The following is a 23,535-nucleotide window of genomic DNA, read 5'->3' as shown; positions in this document are numbered from 1 at the left end:
GTTAGATGTTAGGGGCTATATCAGAGGCAGCAGTGTGGGGTTCCAGGTAGGAAACGATCTGTGAGGGAAGCCAGATTAAAAACCAGCTCCTCGTGCAGATCGGCTGCCTACTGCCCCACACTGCTGCCTTTGATACAGGATGGCAGCAACTTGAAGGTGGGGAGACAGCACCGCACAGCTGGTGCTGGGGGGAACCAGCTTTTAAGTTGACCGAATACAGAGGCAGCAAGAAGGGGAATGCAAGTAGTCGACTAAATTAACCAACAAGCCTAGGCTTATCAATTCACAGAAACATAGCATCCTAGGGCTGGAAGAGACCTCAGGAAGTTATCTAGTCCACCCCCTCCCTGAAGCAGGACCAACCCTAACTAAATCATCCCAGCCGGGATTTTGTCAAGCCAAGACTTGAAAACCTCTAGGGATAGAGATTCCACCACGTCCCTAGGTAACCCATTTTGGTACTTTACCACCCTCCTAATGAAACAGTTTTTCCTGATATCCAACCTAGACCTCTCCCACTGTAACTTGAGATCATTGCTCCATGTTCTGCATCCGTCACTACTGAGAACAGCCTCTCTCCATCCTCTTTGGAACCTCCCTTCAGGAAGTTGAAGGCTGCTATCAAATCCCCCTCTCTTCTCTTCTGCAGACTAAATAAGCCCAAATCCTTCAGCCTCTCCTCGTAGGTCATATATTCCGGCCCCCTAATAATTTTGGTTGCCCTCCGCTGGATCCTCTCCAATGTGTCCATGTCCTTTATATAGTGGGGGTGGAGGGAGGGGAAGGCCAGAACTGGATGCAATACTCGAAATGTGACCTCACTAATGTTGAATACAAGGGAATAATAACTTCTCTAGATCTGCTGCAAATGTTCCTCCTAATGCACCCTAATATGCCATTAGCCTTCTTGGCTACAAGGGCACACTTGACTCATATCCAGCTTCACATCCACTGTAATCCACAGGTCTTTTTCTGCTGAACTGCTACTTAGCCTAGTTGGTCCCCAGCCTGTAACAGTGCTTGGGATTCTTGTTGAACCTCATCAGATTTCTTTTGGTCCAATACTCCAATTTGTCTAGGTCACTCTATCCCTACCCTCCAACATACTCCAACATACCCATCTCTCTCCCTACCATACTGTCATCTGCAAACTTCCTGTGGGTGCAATCCATGCCCCTCATGCAAGTCATTAATCATCTAGTCGACTATTCATTCATCTAGTCAACTATTCATAGTGTGGGATGGCAGGGGGCTCCCCAGGAGTGGGGCTGGAGTATGCTGGCTGCTGGCCCCCAGGAACTATAAAATAGTTGATTAACTGCTAAGAATTCATGTGGTTACTTAACTATTCTATTACCCCCAATCTAACATCCCTCGCACAGAGTAGCTGAATGCTCCTCACCCAAGCAACGGACACACTGAAGTATCCTTCTGAAACAGGTATGGACAGCCTGTAGGTTATACACCTTTTAAAACCTGGTAAAACAAGCATTTCCATCAACATGGTTTCTGCAAAAGCAGGCACCTTGAAGAAAAATGTTAACTAATTTTTTAATAGAACGATATTAATTAAACTACTAACTGTAAACTAGCAATAAACTACCAAACTTTACTAATTGACTAACAACTAACACTTGAGGGCGAGGTGACTGCTGGGTTCCGACTGAAACCAATGGTGGTAGAGAGAGAGTTGAAGGGACAGTTGGCTCCACATGCGGAGTAGCCACTTCAAATGGTGCATGCCGTCTGCCTTGTGTATGCAGCCTATCAATTCTCCAATTAGAAGCTCGGTGGCATTCAAACATTCAAGGTGGAGCATCCACCGGGACACTCCGGCTGTGTCTAAACTACATGGCTCCGTCGATGGAGCCATGTAGATTAGGCTGATCGGCAGAGGGAAATGAAGCCGCGATTTAAATAATCACGGCTTCATTTAAATTTAAATGGCTGCCGCACTGAGCCAACAAACAGCTGATCAGCTGTTTGTCGGCTCAGCGCACTACTCTGGACGCTCCCGCGCCGACCTGAAAGCCCTTTATTGACCTCCCTGTTATGCCTCGTAGGATGAGGTTTACCAGGGAGGTCGATAAAGGGCTTTCATGTCGACAGGGGAGTGTCCAGACTGCCCCAATATGCCGACAAACAGCTGATCGTTAGAGTGGGGCAGCCATTTAAATTTAAATGAAGCCACGATTATTTAAATCGCGGCTTCATTTCCCTTTGCCGAACAAACAAATCTACATGGTTCCGTTGACAGAGCCAGGTAGTCTAGACGTACCCTCCTTGAAGAAGAATTTCTTATCATAGGGTATGTCTACTCAGCAAAGTTATTTCAAAGTAACAACCCTTATTTCGAAATAACTTTACTGGCGTCTACGCAGCCAAACCGCTATTTCGAATTTCTTTCGAAATAGCGAAGCACTTATTTTGAATTTGGTAAACCTCATTCTACAAGGAATAATGCCAAATTCGAAAAAGCTATTTCAAAATAAGTGCTGTGTAGACACTTATTTCAAAATAAGAGGCCTCCAGCCTTCCCAGGGTGCCTTGGTGGCCACTCCAGCCTCAACCAGGAACACTCCTCTTTCTCCCCCCTCCCCAGAGCCCTTAAAGGGGTAGACTCTGGCCACAGTGCCTGTGCCAGCTCCAAGCCTGCCAGCCCAGAGCCAGCAGTCACTGCCCCTGACCCAGTGGCCCCAAAACATGAGCTAGCAAGCCACTGGCAGCCAGGCCTTCACCACTCCCCAGGAGCAGTCGGCCAGCTCCCAGGAGCCTGCCAGGGCCCGGAGAGGGTGGGCGCCTTCCTGGTCCAGGGTGGAGATCATGGACCATATTCAGGTTTGGGGGGGATGCCCCCAACATCCATGATCTCTGCACTAGATGAAGGAACATGGTTGTCTATGGCACGATAGCTGCCAGCCTGGCCACCAAAGGCCACATGCAAACCCAGGAGCAGGTTTGCATGACAATCAAGTTGGTCCGGTAAGACCCCCAACCCTGAGCTTCCCCTTCCTCTTCTTCCCCTTGCTTCCTCCTTCCAGCTCCCTCCTCCCAGGTTTTCTTCTCCCCTCTCCCACCCTCTCTTCTCCCCTTTCCCGCCTCCTTTACCCAGTCTCACCAGAGTTTCATTCCCTCCCCACCAGTTTTGTTAAATAAAGAGAGTGTGTGTTCATAAAAATACATACATTTTATTTGACATCAGGAAGGGGTCTAGGGAGGGGTAAGTGGAAGGATGTGAGGGAGGAATGGGGCTCAAGCCCCCAGTGGGACAGACCAGGGAGGCTCTTGGTGCTCCTTAGGGTGGAAGCTCTCCTGCAGGGCCTCCTGGATACTGACAGCCCCCTGATGGACCTCTCGGATGGCAGCCTGCAGAAAGTGCAGGCTCCCAGCAACGCGTCCAAGAGAAGCACCAGAGTGCCCAGGGGCAGCTCTGGCTCCATGTTGCAGAGTGCTGTGGTGCCCCGAGTGAGGGCAACCAGAACACGCAGAGACAAAATACTTTGCTGTTCCTCATGAGGAAGACAAGCAAGCAGGGAAACCTGAGAAATGGCTGTCCAGGGGGGTCTCCCTTTAAACACAAACCTCAGATAGCCTCAGGCAGCAGCCCCACACACAGTAAGTCCTGACCTAGTGCCCTGCTAGAACTGGTTCTGGCCACCCTTAAATGTGATTCAGAGTCCACTCAGTGTGGACGCGCTATTTCAAAATAGCAAAATGCTATTTTGAAATGCATTTTGTGTGTAGACACGTTTTTTCGAAATAAGATATTTCAAAATAACACTGTACTGTAGACATACCCATAAGTAATACTGAATCAAATCTCAATGAACTGTGTCAAATGACTATATAGGAAGACTCTTTCCTGATTCATCAAGGACTTCAGAAGCAAGTAAGGACAGTAACTATTCAGAACCATTGACAAAGGCATATTCATGACTGACAAAAACCCTATTTTCCTCTTCCCACAAGCAGCCCTTAAGAGGTAAGTAACTGCTAAGGCTTGTTAGAGGCAAGCACAAAAGCCTCTTAGTCAACTTGTCAGGAGACCTGCTAGCAAGAACCAATTGAACTAAGATGATTATGGATAATTTCTCTAACTGCAGCACCACCTTCTAAAGACAGTGTCTGATTTAAAGAGCTTGAACTATTGTCTTGAAGAGAAAACTAACTATTCAAGGAAGGCAAAGTTGCCCTGGTTGCAGCTACCAGCTGCAAGACCAAGTTACCATAGCCTCAGAGCAGAGGATCAGGAAGGGAGGAGTAAGCAACTGCAACAAAAGGGTGTCCCTAGAGAAAGCATTTATTTGACAATACTAACATAGGAAAAGGCTAGAGGAGTCACTTCTTGAGACTTAGCACAAGAAGTGATTCCTTCTCTGCAAAAGAAAAGCAGATGCCAACATCTGCAGGTCTGAGAGGGTACATTAGTGAAAGCAGCTACTGTATGAAAGGTAGATGCGGCCCAGAAAAACATTCACAGCAGCAGCTGCACGCAAAAGACTCAAGGTCCAGTAGCTACAGAAAGGAAAAAAGCACTAAACCTAGCTGCATGAAATAGGAACATTAAAGAAAGATATGTGTCGTGTTTGAGAGGCAAGTAGTGTGCATGAATGTTCCACAGAAAAGGCAAAGAAGTGCACAGCTGTGACTGGTAAGGAGGAAGGTTGGGAAAGGAACTGAATACAGTCTGTGACTATAATTTTTTGGGGGGATGACAAGTTATAGAAATGACAATTGGAAGTGTGTGTTGTGAGTTTTAAAGAAACTGTTTCAAAGGGTACTGTGCATTTACTCACACATCAAAGAAATGTTAAAACAAATCTCTTATTTCTTATCTCCCGTTTGTGACTTAACTTTAATTGAAGTGGTTGATGGTTCTACTTCACCTACAGTTTTTCTCTCAAAACAAATATTAAATCTATGCTAAATGCTACTGACTGGATGCATCAAGAAACACCCAGTAGTATTATAACTTTGTATCCATTCTGTTCATTGCCATCTGAAACTAAATTTTGGTATAGATTTCAAAATAAAGTTAAACTTTTACCTTACTGCTGAAAGCTTTTCTCCTTTTTTCCAGTCCCAGAGCACAATAGTATGATTATCATCTATTCCAACAGAAGCCAAGCGTTTGCCATCCGCTACAAAAGGAATTGTATGGAAAGAGAGTGAGCAGAGAGCATTATTCTGCAATAACAAGAAATAAAATTATTATTCTCTATATACCAGTGTTTCTTAAACTTTTTAAGACCAAGGAACACCAAACAATTTTTTTTTTATGAGGAACACCAAGGATCTTTGGTTGAGCAAAAAAGAAACAAAAAAGGCCAGGGAGAATCTGGGGGAGGGGGGAGAGGAGGGGGGAAAGTTATTGAGGATCACCTGCCCCTTTAAGGGCAGCCATTTTGAATTCTGTTGTTCTCTGCAGCACACCTCCGACTGCCTCGTGGCACACCGGTGTGCCACGGAACACAGTTTAAGAAACACTAATATATACTATAAATCATACAAACCACTAATTTTAATACTGAAATGAAAGAATGTATAAATACATAAACCACAGCTGATATGCTGCATGTAGGGAGATTCTTTTATATGGATGGTCTAATGGCTAGAGTATAGGACTTTCCAAGCCATGAATTTTCAAATTCTAACCCTCCCCGTGCCATTAACTTAGTGGGATACCCTAGGTTAGTCATTTAATTTTGTTATATCTCTAAATCTTGGACGTTTGGAGTTTTAGCAAAGGAATTATTGGTGTTGCTAGCTTTCCAAAATTTGGGAAATGTCATCTAAAGCAGAGTTATTGACTTCCTGGTCCTCCGCACTGGAGGCATACTTCACCTTAATATCCTCCACATCAGAAGCTGTCCTCAAAAATATCCTTTTGTAACAGGGTAGCTGACTCTTTTAAAGGAAATCAGGCCCTATGGTACCTATGATGGGCTTCTAAATAGAAAGCATATCTGTTGCATAGAAAAAGCCTCCGCCTGAGCTTACTTGATTTTACACATGCATTTTCTGGAAATACACTAAACTGTAAGGGCTAAGGTTTTAAACTTCAATTCATTGTAATCTTTGTTAAACTTTGCAACTCGTTATCTCTGTAAAACCTTGCAACTTTGTAACTCTCAGCAACTTTGTTTTATAAGTTCAGAAACTTACTGTAAGCTGCAACTTTGTAATCTTTGTAACTCTCAGCCACCTTGCTTGTAACTTGCTCTAAACTGCATTCTCCCCTGAGTGATGAAGGTGTATGTGTCTGTGTGGTAGGAGTTACAAGGCTGAGGCACATGGAGCACATGGTGATGAGTCAGCAGAGACTACTGCTTTGTTGGATAAAGGGAAAGTCTGGGCATGCTCCCTGGTGATGAGGTGGATGAGTCACAGGAGCCATACAAACTCAATAAAAGGAGAGCGAGCACGTGTTGTACAGGGAGATTTCGGCAAATCCAGTAATGTGCCTGAACCACTACTGCTTATTGCTTGAACTTTAGCAACCAAGCTAACAGGCCCAAAATAGGCCTAGACAGCATGACCAAGTCAGGAAGGGGGAAGAAGGGGAGTTTGGGTGCCACAGAGAGGGCAGCTTGACCCTTCCTGAGGCCCAAATCTCTAGTAAAATCACTGAGCTATACATTTAGAAAAACAGGAAGTTTGTCTAAATGCCCTAAGACGTATATCTGTTAGGGCCCCCAAGCATGGAGTCTCTGAAAAAGAAAAAACGCATCTGGTGAAAGTGATGATCAGAAGAAAATCTCTTGCCTAACCTTTAAAAAGTGCTTGCCTAACAAGTTTTTGAGTGACAAGATATTGTAATACTAATGGATAAATAGGGACGAAAAGTTTGAGTTAGGGAGGACAATTTTGGGAATACTTGGAGAGACGCCTCGAGGGCTCCTTGAGGACTCTTCACTTCTGGACACATCTTCACCCCCACCGGCAGACGGAAGACTGGCCATTAGAAGCCTGTTTGGTGTCACTCGAGAGCCACACTCAACTTCGGTAATTATCGAGGGTCGGGGTGTTTTACTAACCTGTTGTGGACGTGTGTAAGTGCTTGAGACTAAGTAAAGTTTAGCTTTAAGTGAAAGCACTCTTTTATTGTCCTGTTTGTACCATCCATCTATCGGTTGGATGACCGTGTCTCCCCTGAATTATTTCCTGACACCTCCTCACAGAGAGTAAAAGTTACTGATAGGTTTGGGTTGAAAGAACCTCTGGTAACAGTGGCAGAAGTCTCTCTTTTTTCCTCCTTCTGAGAAGCTCTTTTTTCTACAGCCAGTCTCTTTCCTGACCAGTTTCCCAGCCATGACCAGCAGACAGACCCTTCAGAATCTACATGTGTTGGCTCCTTCTGCAACCCATATGCCTGTGTAAGTGCCTGAGGGCAGGAATGAATGTGTGTGAATGAATGAAGGTAGGTGTGTGTTTGTGAGAGAGAGAGAGAGAGAGAGAGAGAGAGAGAGAGAGAAACTGGTTCCCTCTTTAGTTTAAACCTTTGGTGGCAGCTCTATCTTCTTGGCTACGTCTAGATTGCATCCCTTTTTCGTAAAAGGGATGCAAATTAGATGTATCGCAATTGCTAATGAAGCGGGGATTTAAATCTCCCCCTCTTCATTAGCATAAAAATGGCTGAAGGATGAAGGATGCAATTGAGAATGCACTGTATGGGGATAGAGACAGGGTCTAGATTGTTGTCCATGCACCAGGAATGAAATCTAGGCACTCAAAGTGGTGGATTTCCCACTCTGTAACAGGACCAATTTGACATCTTGGCAACAGATCATTTCCAGGCTTTGGAACCAACTAGGAACCACACTGTTAGGTGAAGGTGGTCAGGCTCAGAGTGCACCATGGTTCCCTGATGTTGGGTCAGCATGTCATGGTGTCTGGGTAGCGGGTAGGATGGGTAAGGAGACATGTGGAAGAGGTAGGGGAGCCATGTCTTTCTTGGCCAAAAAGGGGGCTATGAGGATCACTGTTGCCTTGTCTCTGGTAATCTTCTCTAAGACTGTCGGTATCAGAGTCGTTGGAGGGAAGGTGTAAAGTACATGAGTGCCCCAGTTGAGTAGAAAAGCATTTCCCAGGGATCTCAGTCCAATTCCCACTCTGGAGCAACAGTACCGGCATTTCGCGTTTTGATGTGTGGCAAATAGCTCTATAGTTGAGAAGCCCCACACATAGAAAACATCTTGTAGTACTTGGTAGTGTAGCTCCCATTCATGATCCGTAACAAAATACCTGCTGAGGGCATTGGCAGTTGTGTTGTCTTTGTCAGGTTGGTAATATGCTATGATCATCACATTGTGACACATGCACCAGTTTCATAGGCATACTGCCACTGCACATAGGGAGCGCAATCAAGTTAATAGAATCATAGAATAGGAGGGAGATTCCACCACCTCCCTTGGCAATTTATTCCAATATTTGACCACCCTGACAGTTAGGAATTTTTTCCTAATGTCCAATCTAAACCTCCCTTGCTGCACTTAAGCCCATTACTCCTTGTCCTGTCCTCAGTAACCAAGAGGAACAAATTTTCTCCTTCCTCCTTGTGACACCCTTTTAGATATTTGAAAACCGCTATCATGTTCCCCCTTAATCTTCTTTTTTCCAAACTAAACAAGCCCAGTTCATGAAGCCTGGCTTTATAGGTCATGTTCTCTAAACCTTTAATCATTCTTGTCGCTCTTCTCTGTACCCTTTCCAATTTCTCCACATCTTTCTTGAAATGTGGCGCCCACAACTGGACACAGTACTCCAGCTGAGGCCTAACTAGTGCAGAGTAGAGCGGCAGAATGACTTCACGAGTTTTGCTTACAACACACCTGTTGATACAACCTAGAATCATATTTGCTTTTTTTGCAACAGCATCACACTGTTGACTCATATTCAACTTGTGGTCCACTATGACCCCTAGATTCCGCCATGCTCCTTCCTAGATGGTTCCTCCCTGATGGTTTCTGTAGAAGGCCATGGTCATGTTGTCTGTAAACGCCCTGATGGTGTGGCCCTGAATGAGAGTGGCAAAGTGATTGCATGCATTGAAAACTGCCCTCAGTTCTAAAAGGATGATATGATGTGAGGTTTCCCTCATGGACCAGTGGCTCTGAATGTAACGACCATTGAGATGTGCCCCCAAGCCCACTAAAGATGCTCCAGTGGTAATTTGCAACATGGGCTGAGGATGGTGCAAGGGTACACCGGCTAACATACTGGTGGAGACGGTCCACTAAGTTAGAGATTTCGCCACTTGTGATGGTACAGCAACTGCCCTGTGCGTATCGTGTTTGCTGTGAACATAGACTGAGGATACCCAATGCTGAAAGCACACTAGGTGAAGCCTTGTATGCATTACTACATATGTGGTAGCTGCCATGTGCCCCATGAGTTGGAGGCAGGTTAAGTATCAAAACAGTGGGACTCGTGGAGATGATTTGTATGAGGTCCTTAATAGCATGAAACCTGTGCAGCAGTAAGAATGCGCGGGCAGTGGATGAGTTTAGGCATGCGCCGATAAATTCCAGAGACTGTTGTGGAGTCATTGACAATTTCTGAAGATTGATTATTAGGCCAAGAGCCTCAAAGACTGCTCTTGTGGTGGTGGCAGACTGAAGTTTGTCGTCAAAGGATGGACCCTTATCAAACAGTCGTTGAGATGAGGGAAAATAATGATCCCAGCTTGGTGAAGGTGAGCCACGACAACTGCGAGTGTCTTTGAAAACACCCTGAGTGCAAAGGACAGTCCAAAGGGTAATACCTGGTATTGAAAATGTTCGGTTCTGAAGACAAATCTTAGAAAACGTCTGTGTACCAGGGGAATTATGACAAGAAAGTAGGTGTCCTTCAGGTCGAGGGACGCAAACCAATCCCTGCTGTCGAGAGCTGGGATAATAGACGCTACAGTCACCATCTTGAATCTCTGCTTGTGCAGGTATCGATTGAGATGACAGAGGTCTAATATTGACCTCCATTCCATCCCCCTGACGACTTCTGAGCGAGGAAATAATGGGAATAAAAGCCCCTGCCCCTGAACTCTCTGGGTACTTTCTCTATTGCTTGATGGTGAGGAGATGTTGGGACCTCTCTCCTCAAGAGTCTCGTGAGAAGGATCCCTGAAGAGGGACGGGGAGGTAAGGTAAGGGGATTGAGTAACTGGATGTTATTATCTCGAGGACCCATCGATCGGTGGTGATGGCAGCCCACTGTCATTGGAATGGTCTAAAGCGGTGATAAAACAGATGGGTCTCTTTGCTTTGGTGATCAATTAGATGAAAGGTTTGCAGTCCCCCGACCAACACATCAAACTTGCTGCCAGGTATTCAGTTGTTGAGACATCCTGTTGTTTTGGGGACGTCGCTTTTGTGGCCGTTGTCTGAGGCGGTGCTGATCAAATGACCTACATTGAGGAGCAGAGTAAGGAAAGCGCCTGTATCTCTGGGAGATAGTGCTTCGTCTGTAAGGTGGCGTGTACATGCCCAACTTTCTTAACATGGTTCTGGAATTCTTTCCAGTGTGGAGAACTAGCATGGTCTGCAGAGCTATATGTGAAATGGTGTACCCCTCCTGAACCACAGATCATAAGATCTGGCGTTTGTTATTAGGGAGGTGCTCAATCAGTGTTGTTAATTTGGTATAGTTGTCAAAATTATGATTAGCCAGGAGGGCTGCATAATTGGCCATTCTCAAAGTTAGAATCACCGATGAATAAACATTTCTATCAAAAAGGTCTAGTTGTTTACTCTCCTTTTCATTGGTATTGGTCTTGTACTCTGGGGCCTTGGCCCTCTGTTGAGCCACATCCACTACAAGGAAGTTAGGCTGCGGGTGTGTAAATAGTAAATCCATCCCTTTAGCAGGAATGAAGTACTTTTTATCTACTCTCTTGTTGGTCACAGGATCAGAAGCTGGTGTCTACCATATTTCATTTGCTATTTCTAGGATAGCCTCGTCAAGCAATAAAGCAACCTTGGACTTCAAAGAGGGCAGCACATTTTTCAAAAGGTGGTGCTGCTTTCCCTGTACCTCAGAAAGCTGGATTTCTTGACTGTCTGCGACCCATGTGAAAAGGTCTTGAAACTGTTGGATGTCATCAGTCGGTGATGAATCACCGGGGAACACTGCATCATCGAGGGACAACGAGGATGGGTCCATCGGAGAGATTCCCTGTGGTTCATCTTGGTCAGAAATCTGACCTTCTTCAGGGTCAGAATGCTGGGAATCCTGGGGTGCACTCTGTGTAAGAGTGGAGGATATTGGGGTGGGGGAGTTCACACCTGCTCATCTGGATTCTGATTGATAACACGGTGACCAACAACAGGGGTACATGGTGACCAACAACAGGGGTAATGCAATGAATGAGAATGACGTGCATCACGGTAGTACTCATAGCAGCCAAGACCCTGATGACAGCTGTGGTAGTAGTGCCTGACAGGTAAGGGTTGTCTGGATGAGCATATACTCATACGATCATCATGGTATCGAGAATAGGCTGAAAGAATGGGTGATCGCAGTGATCTGGATCTGTGCCTTGTCGATTTAGATAAAGATGTTCTTCGGTACCATAGTGGCAGTGAGGCAACAGAGCTCCACGTGCCGACGTATCACGATATTCAATGGTGGCACGGTGTCACAAGGAGTTCCCAAGCGAAGCAGATAGCACTGGTGACGGAGAAAGATCCTCCAGAGAAAAAGTGATACTCACCAGGCTAGGGGAAGGAGTAATGACCCTACAAGTTTCACGGCTGGCTTTCGCCATTGCTCTAGTAGGAGGTATAGTTGGTGCTGGTGCTAGGGCTGGGGCCGCTTGTGGTGTTGAGACCAGTGCCGATTGCAGTACCAGAGGTGGTGCTGGTCTGTCCCGTTCCGATCGTGCTAGCGGTGCCATCTGCACTGGTGATATTGATGTGATTTCCGGTGCCGACTCCTGTGCCGATGGTTGCGGCAGTGCTGCAAGTGATGGCAGAGCTGTTGTTGGCAATTCTTACGGTAAGCTCGGCCCCGGTGTTGATGTGCTGTGACTTGGCTTCGATTTCTGAAGATCGGGAGCCGAAGCCATCCCTGAGGTGCCAGGCTTATCTCCGACACTAATACAGGTCGGTGGCAGCGAGCAAGTTGGAGAGGGACTCCTTTTTGAGACAGTGTCAGACCCTGGCAAGTCGGACCAACATTTCTTAGTTCGAACAGGGTCTGACTCTGGTGGAGAGGGCTTAGATTGTGAGGGCTGCAGTGCCCTATCATATAAAAGCATTTTGAGCCTCACTCCCTGCCCCTTCTTACTAGTGCTGTCAGTTTTGAACAGTGTGGGCATTTTTGTGGGATATGCCCTTAGCTCAAGTACTTAATGCAGCAGGAGTGTCCGTCTGAGGTGGGCATAGCTTCCCAACAGGCAACACATTTTTTAAAACCGGGTGATCCCGGCATGGTTATTGTCTGATTGTTTTGTTATCGTAGTTCTTTTTTCTCTCTCTTTTTTTTTTTTTGAAGGTGCAATACGTGTCTGCCGCCTCTCTTTTTTGTTTTTTGGGGCTTTTTTTACAATTTATATAAAAACTAACTACTAATGAACAACAAACTATTAATACTATAACTAACTAACTAAGAATTAACTGGGAATTGTTTTCCCCTCAGAATCTGAGGAGAGAGAGAGAGATCCTTCCATCCAAGGCCGAGGACAGTTAAGAATAACTGGTGGGAGCTGGACCGCGCGCTCTAACAAATGGCGCAAATAGCATGAGGCGCCTGGCGCGCATGCTGGTCTGGCAGACCACTGCTGAAAAATCTCCGATCTGCAGCACTAGGACAAGCCCAATATCTACACTGGAGCACCCACGGGGACACCATTCAAAGAAGAACATATTTTTCTTATAACAATTATGTGATTTCTTGTCAAATATACTAATCTGTTGGTCCAAAAATGCCATATGCCTTTAAAATGGTTAACTGAGGCATACAGCACACAAACAAAAAATGGGTGACAGGCCATAGCATAGGACCAGAGATTCAGTTACGTGTCATTGGGATCACACAACTATTAAAATAATATTAATTAAAATTAACTACTAGTAAAGTAAACTTTGACTAATAAAAAAACCAATATAATCAAATACTATGATGATGAGGGTCTGTATACATACACTACCAAGAAACAATAAAATATAATAATGTATAATCAAAGTTATGATAGATGAAATGACCAGGAAGTGGGTTCTTGTTTTACTGCCTCAATGACCAAAGTATCTCAGAGATGTCTGTGGCTATAACTCCTTACAAAGTTCTGATCCAAAAATTCATGTTCCAAAGAGGCTGATCATATGCCTCCAAAAGACAATGTGATAGAGACAACCACAAAATTAAAGTTGGAGGGATAGAGGAGAAGAACAGTAGCAAAATCACTGCCAGTTTTACTGGATTAAATCACTACACATAAAGAAAAATGAAACACTGACTAAATGTCTTATTCTTACATATCAGTTTCACAAAGATATTAGACAGCAGCCACAGTAAATTTCAAATATATACAATCTAATATTTCACAGGTCTACAGGAAGAGTTTAAGTTTGGCATGTGAAACAAATTGACCCTCCTTGCATACAACAGGCCTAGAAGTAAAAGCATATATATGTTTGACCATTTACAGTACTATAATAATAAACAAACCTACACCAAACAGGTTCATAAGAAAAGTGCCTGAAGGTATAACAGTTTGAAGCACAGGGATGACCAACTTTTTATTGCACAGGTCTACAAGTATAATATAGGAAAAGTTGCTTATTTATAAAACAAATGCAAATTTAATGTAGCTAGCCTTTCAGGATGGTATTTCAATAGAGTATATTGATGCAGAAAAAATGTAAAACTGTGTTACTCTGTCTGATATATTACCTTAATCATCTCGTAGCTACTTAGATATTTACAAAGTAGCATGTCAGGAATAATTTTTAAACAATCTCCCATGCAACTGAAAAAATTACCAGAAAAGTCTAATATTTTCTTATATACATTTAAAAGAGCAAGATGACTTGCTTATCGGACCTGTGAAGGCATGATTTTAACCTCCATAGAAAGGAAAATGGCTATATTTGTTGAATGACCACAAGATGTGTTCACATTATTTCCTACTCCAACAGCTCCTTGAATTACATCTGCTGCTTCTATTGCTTCCTCAGCTTGAAGGTTTATAAAGTGCATTAAATAATGGAATTTGCTACTTTCAGGTAAAATAAAACAAGTGGCCTATCTTTTCTAAGGATGTTAACTAATGACTAAGGACTGTAAGAGGCCTGACCTACTCAACTAGTCGATAGTCACGTCCGCATTCCTCCTTTGAAATGTACAAGAGCCCCAGCAGGACTCTTCCTCCTCAAAGGAGGAATGCAGAACTCCACATGCAGCCCGGGGTCAGTGGGAAGTCCCGCTAACTCCAGGCTCAACAAAGGCACGCTTACCTTTTGAAATGCACAAGAGCCCCTGACCCCAGGCTCCATGCTGCGCTTCTGCTTTGAAATGCTGCACTGGAGCTCAAGATCAGCTGGGTCCAGGCGATTTGAAATGCCGCACTGGAACCCAGGATCAGCTAGGGAGTCCCCAGCTGACCCTGGGCTCCCTGCAGCGCTGCCACTTTGAAACGCCACAGCAGCATTTCAAAGGGGCAGCATCGCATGACTCATCCAGGCTCTGTGCAGCACTTCCCCTTTACAACGCCGCAGCAGTGTTTTAAAGGGGAAGCACCGCATGGAGCCCAGGGTCAACTCTGTGCAGCGCTGCAGCTTTGAAACACCAAGGCAGCCTGGGATCAGCTGTTCAGCGTTGCCCCTTTGAAATGCTGCCCTGGGTATGGGCTCCATGCGATGCTTTTAAGTACCCTCTCTTCCCCCCTCTTTGCTGCCTCTATCTGATAGAGGCAGCAAGGTGGGGGAGAGATTGACTAATACACTCGACTATCCAATAAGCATTTGCTTATTGGATAGTTGACTAATCCTTAACATCCTTAACTCTAATTATTGTTCTTTGAGATGTGTTGCTCATGTACATTCCATTCTAGATGTGTGTGTGTGCCCATGTGTCAGAACTTTTTGTCTTAGTGACATCCATAAGGTTGGCTCTGGAGTGCCATGCTCTTGCACCTGTGAAAAAAGCACCACCAGCTCTACACCTTCTCTACTCCTTCCTGCCAATAACTCCGCTAAAGGGATAGGAGGGCAGGTAATCAAATTGACATGAGCAACACATCTGTGGTGCCTGGGACTTGGGAATATTGTGGAAAGCCAATAATAGTACTGCAGTGCCCACTGAAGTGTAGACTCTCTCCTCATAAGAAAGTGCATAGTGCTTTGCGAATGTAAGATGAGATGCCCAGATAGCCACTGTGGTAAGGGCCCCTCTTACCCCAGCCCCTGGTCTCTTGCTCCTAACCCCAGAGTTTGGGATTCACTGCAGGTCTCTGTGCTAGAGAGCCCAGCCACGGCTCCTCGACTTCCTCCCTCGCTGCCTCCACTTAATGCTGTTTCTCTTTCTCTCTCTCTCTGTTTCTCCACAGCCTCCCTTCTGTCCTCTCCCTCCAGCTTCCAACTGCTGAGGCTTTTAAAGGCCCTCAGTCAGCCAACAAAAGAGTCAGCAGGCCCCAATCAGCCTGAGCCAGCTCCCTCCCAGTTGCATCTAATTGGCCTGCATCTCTCTGCTTCTACTTACGGGTTTTTTTTTACCCTTTTGGGCTGCCTTTTCCACTCTCTGCAGCAGCTCCCTGGCCTGACCCTGCCACACCGCGTTACAAATGTCTGAGAGGGGCACATTGTGAAGGTATGCAGTAGATTACGAAACAGCTCCAATGGAATAAACTGTCAAGAGTAATGGTGATTGAAGACCTTTAGAGGTGTACCGTAGTCTAATACAGTCTGTGATCCATTTGGACAGCCTTTGTTTCGATATGGCTTGATCTTTTAAACATTCAGTGACCACCGCAAAAGGGCAAGGGGTTTCCCTGAAGGTCTTAGTCCTTTTCAGGTAAAATACCAGTGCTCATCTAACATCGAGTGTGTACATGGAGACCTCAAACACATTTGTGTGCAGCTTTGGGAAAAAGTTTACCAGTTCATTTATGTGGAAAGAGGATGCAACCTTGAGTAAGTACTTAGGGTTTGTGCAAAGAGTAACCTTGTCTGTATGAAATATCATTAAGGACATGAATGCTGTCATATCTCCCACATGACAAGCAGATGTGATGGCAAGCAGAAAGGTGACTTTCATAGAGAGGTGCAAAAATGAGCAAGCTGCAAGAGGATCAAAGAGTGGCCTGGTTAGGGCCCAAAGCACTAACCTAGGTCCCACAGAGGTACAGACTGTGTGATGTCTGGGAGAAGGAGGAGCAACACTTTTAAGAACCTCTTGGTTGTTGGGTGCATAAAAATGGACAATCTCTCAATTTTGTGGTGGAAGGCAACTATTGCTGGTAGATGTACTGTGATGGAACTGAGTGAAAGCAATGATTGTTTGAGTCTAAGGAAATTGTCCAAGATGAATGGTAGGGGTACTAATATCAGGTCCTGCCCTTTTGAGGTACACCATGCTGAGAAGAGCTTCTACTTGTACGTATTAGAAGTTCAGTTGGAATCATTGTGGCTATGGATGAGGATCACGTATACAGTCTCCGAAAACTCGAGTTCGGAATGTGAGAGTCTTAGGGCATGCTGGGATAATAGTGGATAGCGTGACCACGTGAAAATGTTGAATCTTGACAAATCTATACTGTCTGCACAGATTGAGGATGAGCCTCAAGCCTCCTGATTTATTTTGAGTAAGAAAGTAATGGGAGTAGAACCTTTTTTCCTTGTGCTGTAGTGGAACCAGTTCTATGGCTGACAAATCCAGCAGATGGAGCATCTCTTGTCAAAGTAGCATCTAATGAGAGGGGTCCCTGAAGGACAGGGAGGGAGGATGTGCGGGTGGTCTGGAGAAGAAAGGAATAGTGTAGCCGGAGAGGATGATACTGAGCACCGATCTGTCTGAGGTGATAGCAGTCCATTGATGATAAAATGGGCAGAAGCAGTTTTGCAATGTACGTATGGTTACAAATGGCAATTCAACTATTGGGGGGGGGGAGGTTCCAGGCTCTCAACCAAGACCTCAAAATTTGCTTATTGGCAGCTGATGGTTGTGACACTGAGCCTGAAGGTTGCCTGTATCTTACCTGGCTTGGTTATTGTCTGGCTGATAATGAAGGTAGGCAGGGTAGCACAGTCATTGGTAGGGTTGGTAATGGTACTGCCAACGTCTGTTGGAAGGTTTGCGGATGCCCAGAATGTGAAAGGTGGTGTGCGAGTCCTTCATGGTGTTGAGCCCCTCGTTAGTTTTGCCAGCAAACAGTTTGTCACCCCCAAAGGGTAGATCCTCAACCATAAACTGGATCTCCTGAGGGAACGTGACAGGGGAGAACCTGGAGGCCATGCACATAACAATGATGGGTGCAGTGGTCCTGGCAGCTGTGTCTGCAGCATCCAGTTCAGCTTGGAGGGGAAGGCAGTGCAGGAGATGATCTCTTCCTCAGTCACAGTAGCCCAAAAATATGGCTTCTTCACTTCTAGAATATCCTCCGCAACATCGATTAATATGGCACAGTTCTTAAAACTGTAATTTGCCAGCAAAGCTGAGTAATTCAAAATCCTGAATTATAATGTCAAGGATGTAGAGGCTTTGTAACCAAAGAGGTCAGGCCTCTTACTGTCCTTAGTTGGTGGTGTAGTATGGAAACCTTGCTTTGCACTTTCATGTGTGACTTCTACTACTAAGGGTTCTGGTGCGGGGTAGGTAAAAAAAAACTCTGAACCCTTAGCAGGGACATAATATTTCTCAACTGCCCTCTTTCACATTCGTGGTATAGAGGCAGGGGTTTGCCATCAGATAGCTGATGGTGATGGTTGGAGGATATCCATGAGCTCATGTTGTGGCCTGAACACTTCCTCAGCAGCAATTTTGAACTCTGGTGCTACCACTTGAGGAACTTGTGAAAATGCGCAAAATCATCTGCTGCTGAAAGTGGTGAAAGTATTACAGCCTTATCCAGTGAGACAAAGAGTTTGTTGGAGGTGAGGCATCAGGAGGTGATTCCTCTGGAGCTTGAATCTCAAGCTCCTCTGAATCCTGAGATTGCTGCATAGATGAAGCTGTACATGGTGTGTAGAAACTGCTTTGCTTATAAGGGCTGGGTTGCACTCCATGATGTCTCCTGTAGGAACTCCCAGGGCTCCAATATGGCCATGAAGGGGTGTCTGTACCATGGGGGGACTTGCGAGCCCCAAGGATCATAGCGTGGTTTATAGTAGCGCATTGGAGGGCTATGGTGAGATGAGAAAGAGGTCTGTATGCCCTCCTCTTCATCACTAGAGAAACATGATGGAACTGGGGACACCACTTGTGATGGTGCAAGAATGAGTGATACATCAGTACCGAAGAGTAGTAACTGCAGAGCAGATGTTACTGCCAGGTCTATGTGCTGCCGGTAAGGCAATGGTGCTGCAAATATTGGTGTGAGTGTCTCCAACGTCGGAACGCATGGTGCCAACAGAGCGGCCAGTGTGGAGGGCAGAGCATGCCGGAAAAGCAGCAGCAACAAGGAGATGATCTCTGCTGACACCTTGATCAGTGCTGTCATCTTCATCGGTGCTGATGGTGCCATTGGGCAAGTCATCGGTGCCGTGGGGCATGTCGGTGCCATAGTCTCTGTCGGCACTAATGGTGCCAACGGTGGTGCTGATGTAGTCATTGGTGCTGAGCTCTTTGTCAGCGCTGGCTTGGCATGCTGTTTAGACCCTTTGGGATCCATATCTGAGCCAGCAGGCAGTGCTGTAGTGCCTGAGGTACCAGGGTCATCATAGATACTGACTCATGAAGACCTTTCTCCTGTTTCTCTTGTGGGGGACAGTTTCTTAGCAGAAAGGTCTCTGGGAGGCACTGAGGAGCTCTTCTTTTTAGGCACTTTTTTGCCATGAGGATAACCTGGGTGTGATCGTCTGTCCGTCCGTCCCCGTCCCCCAGGTTGTGATCCCTGGTGAGAAGCAGGGTGCAGATTCTTTTCCAAGAAAAGCATCTTCAGGCGAAGGACTCTATCCCTGCAAGCCCTGGCCTTACATTTGGCACAGTGAGGGAATGATCTTTACCAAGTCATGTGACCCATTGAGAATGTCAGCCAGAAACCAGCATTGCCTCTCTGCAGGAAATGCCACATTTGAAGCCCAGAGACTCAGGCATTTTAATTTAAAAAAAACAAAAAAAACCCAAGCATTTTTCTTATAACTGACTCACTAACATACATACTAAGACTAATGACAGAAATGTAGCCGTGTTAGTCTACGGTAGCTGAAACAAAATACAGGACTATGTAGCACTTTAAAGACTAACAAGATGGTTTATTAGATGATGAGCTTTCGTGGGCCAGACCCACTTCCTCAGATCAAATAGTGGAAGAAAATAGTCACAACCATATATACCAAAGGATACAATTTAAAAAAATGAACACAAATGAAAAGGACAAATCACATTTCAGAACAGAAGGGAGATGCAGGGGGGGAGGGGAAGGTAAATGTCTGTGGGCTATTGATATTAGAGGTGATAATTGGGGAAGCTATCTTTGTAATGGGTAAGATAACTAGAGTCTTTGTTAAGACCCGGGCGTAAAGTGTCGAATTTTAGCATGAATGACAGTTCAGAGGATTCCCTTTCAAGTGCAGTTTTAAAAGGCTTTTGAAGCAGGATGCAGGTAATTAAGTCATTGAGACAATGTGAGAGTTCTAATTTCAGAGTCCATTGCAGGTGGACATCATTGCATGCAGAAAAGAGACCCCCTATAAGAGCAGCAAAAAGGAACAAGAAGCTAACAACTCAAAGGGTGGGTTCATGAGCATAGACAGAACAAGGTTCAGGTCCCAAGGTGGGAGAGGGTCATGGACTTGAGGGCACAGCTGCTCCAGCCCTTTCAGAAACTGAACAATCATCTCATGTGCAAAAGCCAACATGCCTTGTACTGGAGGGGAAAGACTGAAATAGCTGCCAAGTGGACGCTGATAATTGAGAAAGATAGGCCTGGAACTTGTGATGATGAAGATAGTCCGGAATCAATTGGAGAGAGGCCTGGTCAGGCCAAAAACCTTAGTCCAAAGTCCAACACTTGAACTGTTTCCACTTAACTAGCCCTAGTGAAGGGTTTTCTGCTACCGATGTGGACCCACTGCACACAGGCCAAGCATACCTCTTCTTTTGCATTCAGCCATGCAGCAACCTTACTGTGAGATGCAGAAGCATCTGTGATCTTTGGACAGCAAGTCCAGCCATAATGGAAGCTGTACAGAGCTGCTACTGAGAAAGTCAATAGGGCATTGAACCCTATTGCTGGTGAGGCCATGCAGGAACTATTAGGATTATTCTCTCCTTGTCCTGGTTGGTTTTCATAAGGATTCTGTGGAATTGAGGCACTGGCAAAAATGTGTATAGCAAAGCCCCCACCCACAGAAGAAGGTGTTAGACCAGAAACTTCTGTCTTTCTCACAAATTGAGCAGAAAATATGTCACTTTTTGTTCTGTCCGGAATTGAATAAATCCACCTGGGGAATCTCCCGCCTCTGGAAGTTCAGGCTATCCACTTCCAGATGGAGTGCCCATTCATAAAAGATCCTGCTGAGGAGATCTACTAACATGTTCCTGGTGCCCAGAAGGTGTGAGGCCATGAGATGAATGGCATACAGAGCACAGAAGTTCCACAGCCAGAAAGCTTCTTGGGAAAGTGTTGATGACTGTGCCTTGCTTGTTGTTATAAAGTATTGTCCATCAGGATCAGGAATTCTTGCCCTTCAGGTGAGGAATGAAAGCCTGGCAGGCCAAGCAAACTGCTCTGAGCTCTCTGATGTTTATGAGCAGGGATTGATCATCTTGCGACCAATGACTTTGCGTGCTGAGATCACACAGGTGAGCTCCCTCAGTCAGATCCAAATAATTGAATATAAGAGAGACCGACAAGGAGACAGTCACAGAGAGAACTCACCTGAACACTGAGTCAGGTCCAAACACCACCTCAGTGATGACTGGCTGTGACTTGGTACCATGACTACACAGTCCAAATCCTGTCTGTTGGTGACACAAACCAATGACAGCCATGCTTGCAGGGTCAGAAATGAATCCATGCGTGCTGCACCACCTAACTACACACTGCTATGTGGCCCAACAACTTTAGGCACATGCATGTGATGGTGAGAGGGTAGGTTGTCATGAGATATCAGTTTGGCCATAACTTGGAAACGGCCCTTTGAGAGGAAGTCTTCACTGCTATGAAGTCTATATGCAGCACTAGGATCAGAGTTGTTTTCTTTTCATTAATCAGCAGACTCAGACTACGACAGATGGATCACAGCAGATCTTTTTCACCCAGTCCAGAGATTTTAATTTGATGAGACAGTTTTTGAGGTACGGATAGACTTGAATGCCTTGATGCCTCACATAAGTGGTGACTGGTGACATGCACTTTGTAAATACCCGTGGGGCTGATGACTGAGCTGGGGAGTAGAGGCAACTCACAAAGTCTCTCCCCCCTCCCCAATCACATGGCACAGAGAGATACCGGGAGCTGCTTTGAGCAGCTGCCTGAGGGTCCCGCTGGGATGCTGGCACAAAAGCCAAAGCCAAGCACCAGGTCACTACTCAGACTGAGTGTACTTAAATGCATGCTAGATCCAGTACTCAGATCCAACCCAAAGCAGGATGGTGAATGTCCAGAAAGAGGGAGCTTGATGTCCTCTATGATGCTGGTTTAGTAAGCAGGTATGTCCCCTCTGATTCTCCAAAGACAAATTCAGACAAAGAAATATATTACACACTACCTGCCATTATTTGTCCTGCAGCACTATTAAACTGTGAAAACAGAAATATTAAAATCACTCAAAAGCTAACACAGCAAGGAGTCCTGTTGCATCTTAGAGACTAACAGATTTATTAGGGCATAATAACTCTGTTAGTCTCTAAGGTGTCACAGGACTCCTCACTGTTTTTGCAGATACAGACTAACACCTGAGTTTTTTCCAAAGCTAACACCGTTGTTTGCCACTACCTACTTAACTTTCAATAGAGGTGCAAACAACTCTTTGTGTAGATTCCTATGTCAGGAAGGATACTATCAATTGACTTTGATTCTTATCTGCTTCGTTTTAACTACCCAATCTTCAGATACTCAGATTCCCTTAACCCCCCTATTTTCTATATCCTCTGCTCCCTGTCTCCCACCCCTCTCCTTTTTTTCTTCCCTCCTCCCCCTTCTCTTCTATTTATTTTGGGTCTGCACATCCTAAACTCAGAATTCCAGTCATCTGAAGAAGTGGGCTGTGCCCATGAAAGCTCATGATATCATCTACATGTTTTGTTAGTCTATAAAGTGTTATCACACCATTTGTCATATATTTATAGTATGTTTGTATATATCAGTTATGCCTTTACCCAGAATACTTTTATCAGTTTTGACCTCAAAGAGCATATAAAAAAACCCAGAAGAGGCCAAGACTCGGAGGTGTGTGAAAAAGACCTACAGGCATGGAAAGACTTCTATATGAAGAGTGACTGAAAAGACAGAGCTTTTCCATTTTAGAAAAGAAACAAGTAAAAGGAGACAAGATTGAAATAAATAAGAATGCATGATTAGCCTGTAGAACTCATTGCCACAATTTATTATTTAAGGTAAGAACCGAGACTTCAAAAAGTTTTAACCTTTTATATCAATTTCCATTCCAGAGTTATAAGCATAGGCGGCAAGTTGTATGGGCTCATGGTGCCCATGCTCCAGCAATAATCAGAGCCGAGAGCCCTGCTCCACCAATATGGAGTGAGGTCTCTCCCCCGGCTCTGCCTGGAGAGTGTCCCAGCCCCCACCGCTCAGGAAGCTGTGATGAATGGAGTCAGCTGGCCTCCGTGCTGTTGGGAGGCTCCTTTGTCTCCTGGGGGCGGAGGTCGAGCTGCTCTGTGTGTGGGCTGCTCAGCCACATACCTGCGGGGGAGCATGGTGGTGTTGGAGCAGACAGACCAATTGCTGCTGGCTGCCATGACCCCAGCGATTTCTCAGCCGCTCCAGGTTTTCTGCCACCTCTCATCTCCTGATAAGACTCTGTCTCCCCGAGAGGTTAGTCCCCCCGCCCCCTCATTGCTGCTCCTGCTCAGCGTTCTTCCTTCCCTGAGAAATTATCTCCCCTCCCTGTTGCAATCCACATTAAGATGGGGGAGAGGGGTTGGTGCAAGAGGGTGGGTTGTAATAGCTACAGGGCTGTCACCCACTAGGTTTTGTATTCAATACAGGCTGAGGGAAATCTGGGCATGGGGGGAAAGTAGGGGGATACATGGCAGAGGTAGGGCTGCAGTGTGTGTGTCAGGAGGAACTATCTAGCTCACCAAAACCTTAATGTTCTTGGTGCTGCTGGAGACAGAGAAGCCAGCTGTCTGACATTATGCTCCATATATCCACACAAACACTTTCTTTTTGGGGAGTCTCCTTTTTCATCCTTTATTATT

At 45.4% G+C, this 23,535-nt stretch overlaps 1 protein-coding gene across 2 annotated transcripts in view; it reads right to left on the bottom strand.

Annotated features, from left to right (window-relative positions):
- The window catches only part of EML5 (EMAP like 5), a 332,722-nt gene that overhangs the window by 188,960 nt on the left and 120,227 nt on the right, over positions 1–23,535 (bottom strand). For both annotated transcript variants that reach the window (XM_089778388.1, XM_075926740.2), the window contains exon 16: positions 5,048–5,141. In XM_089778388.1, coding sequence (XP_089634514.1) covers positions 5,048–5,141 — 94 coding nt within the window. The remainder of the gene's footprint in view (positions 1–5,047; positions 5,142–23,535) is intronic.

This window comes from Pelodiscus sinensis, chromosome 5 (genome assembly GCF_052426305.1).
Source record: "Pelodiscus sinensis isolate ZL-2025 chromosome 5, ASM5242630v1, whole genome shotgun sequence".
Classification (NCBI taxonomy): Eukaryota; Metazoa; Chordata; order Testudines; family Trionychidae; genus Pelodiscus; species Pelodiscus sinensis.
This window is presented reverse-complemented; position numbering and strand designations above follow the sequence as displayed.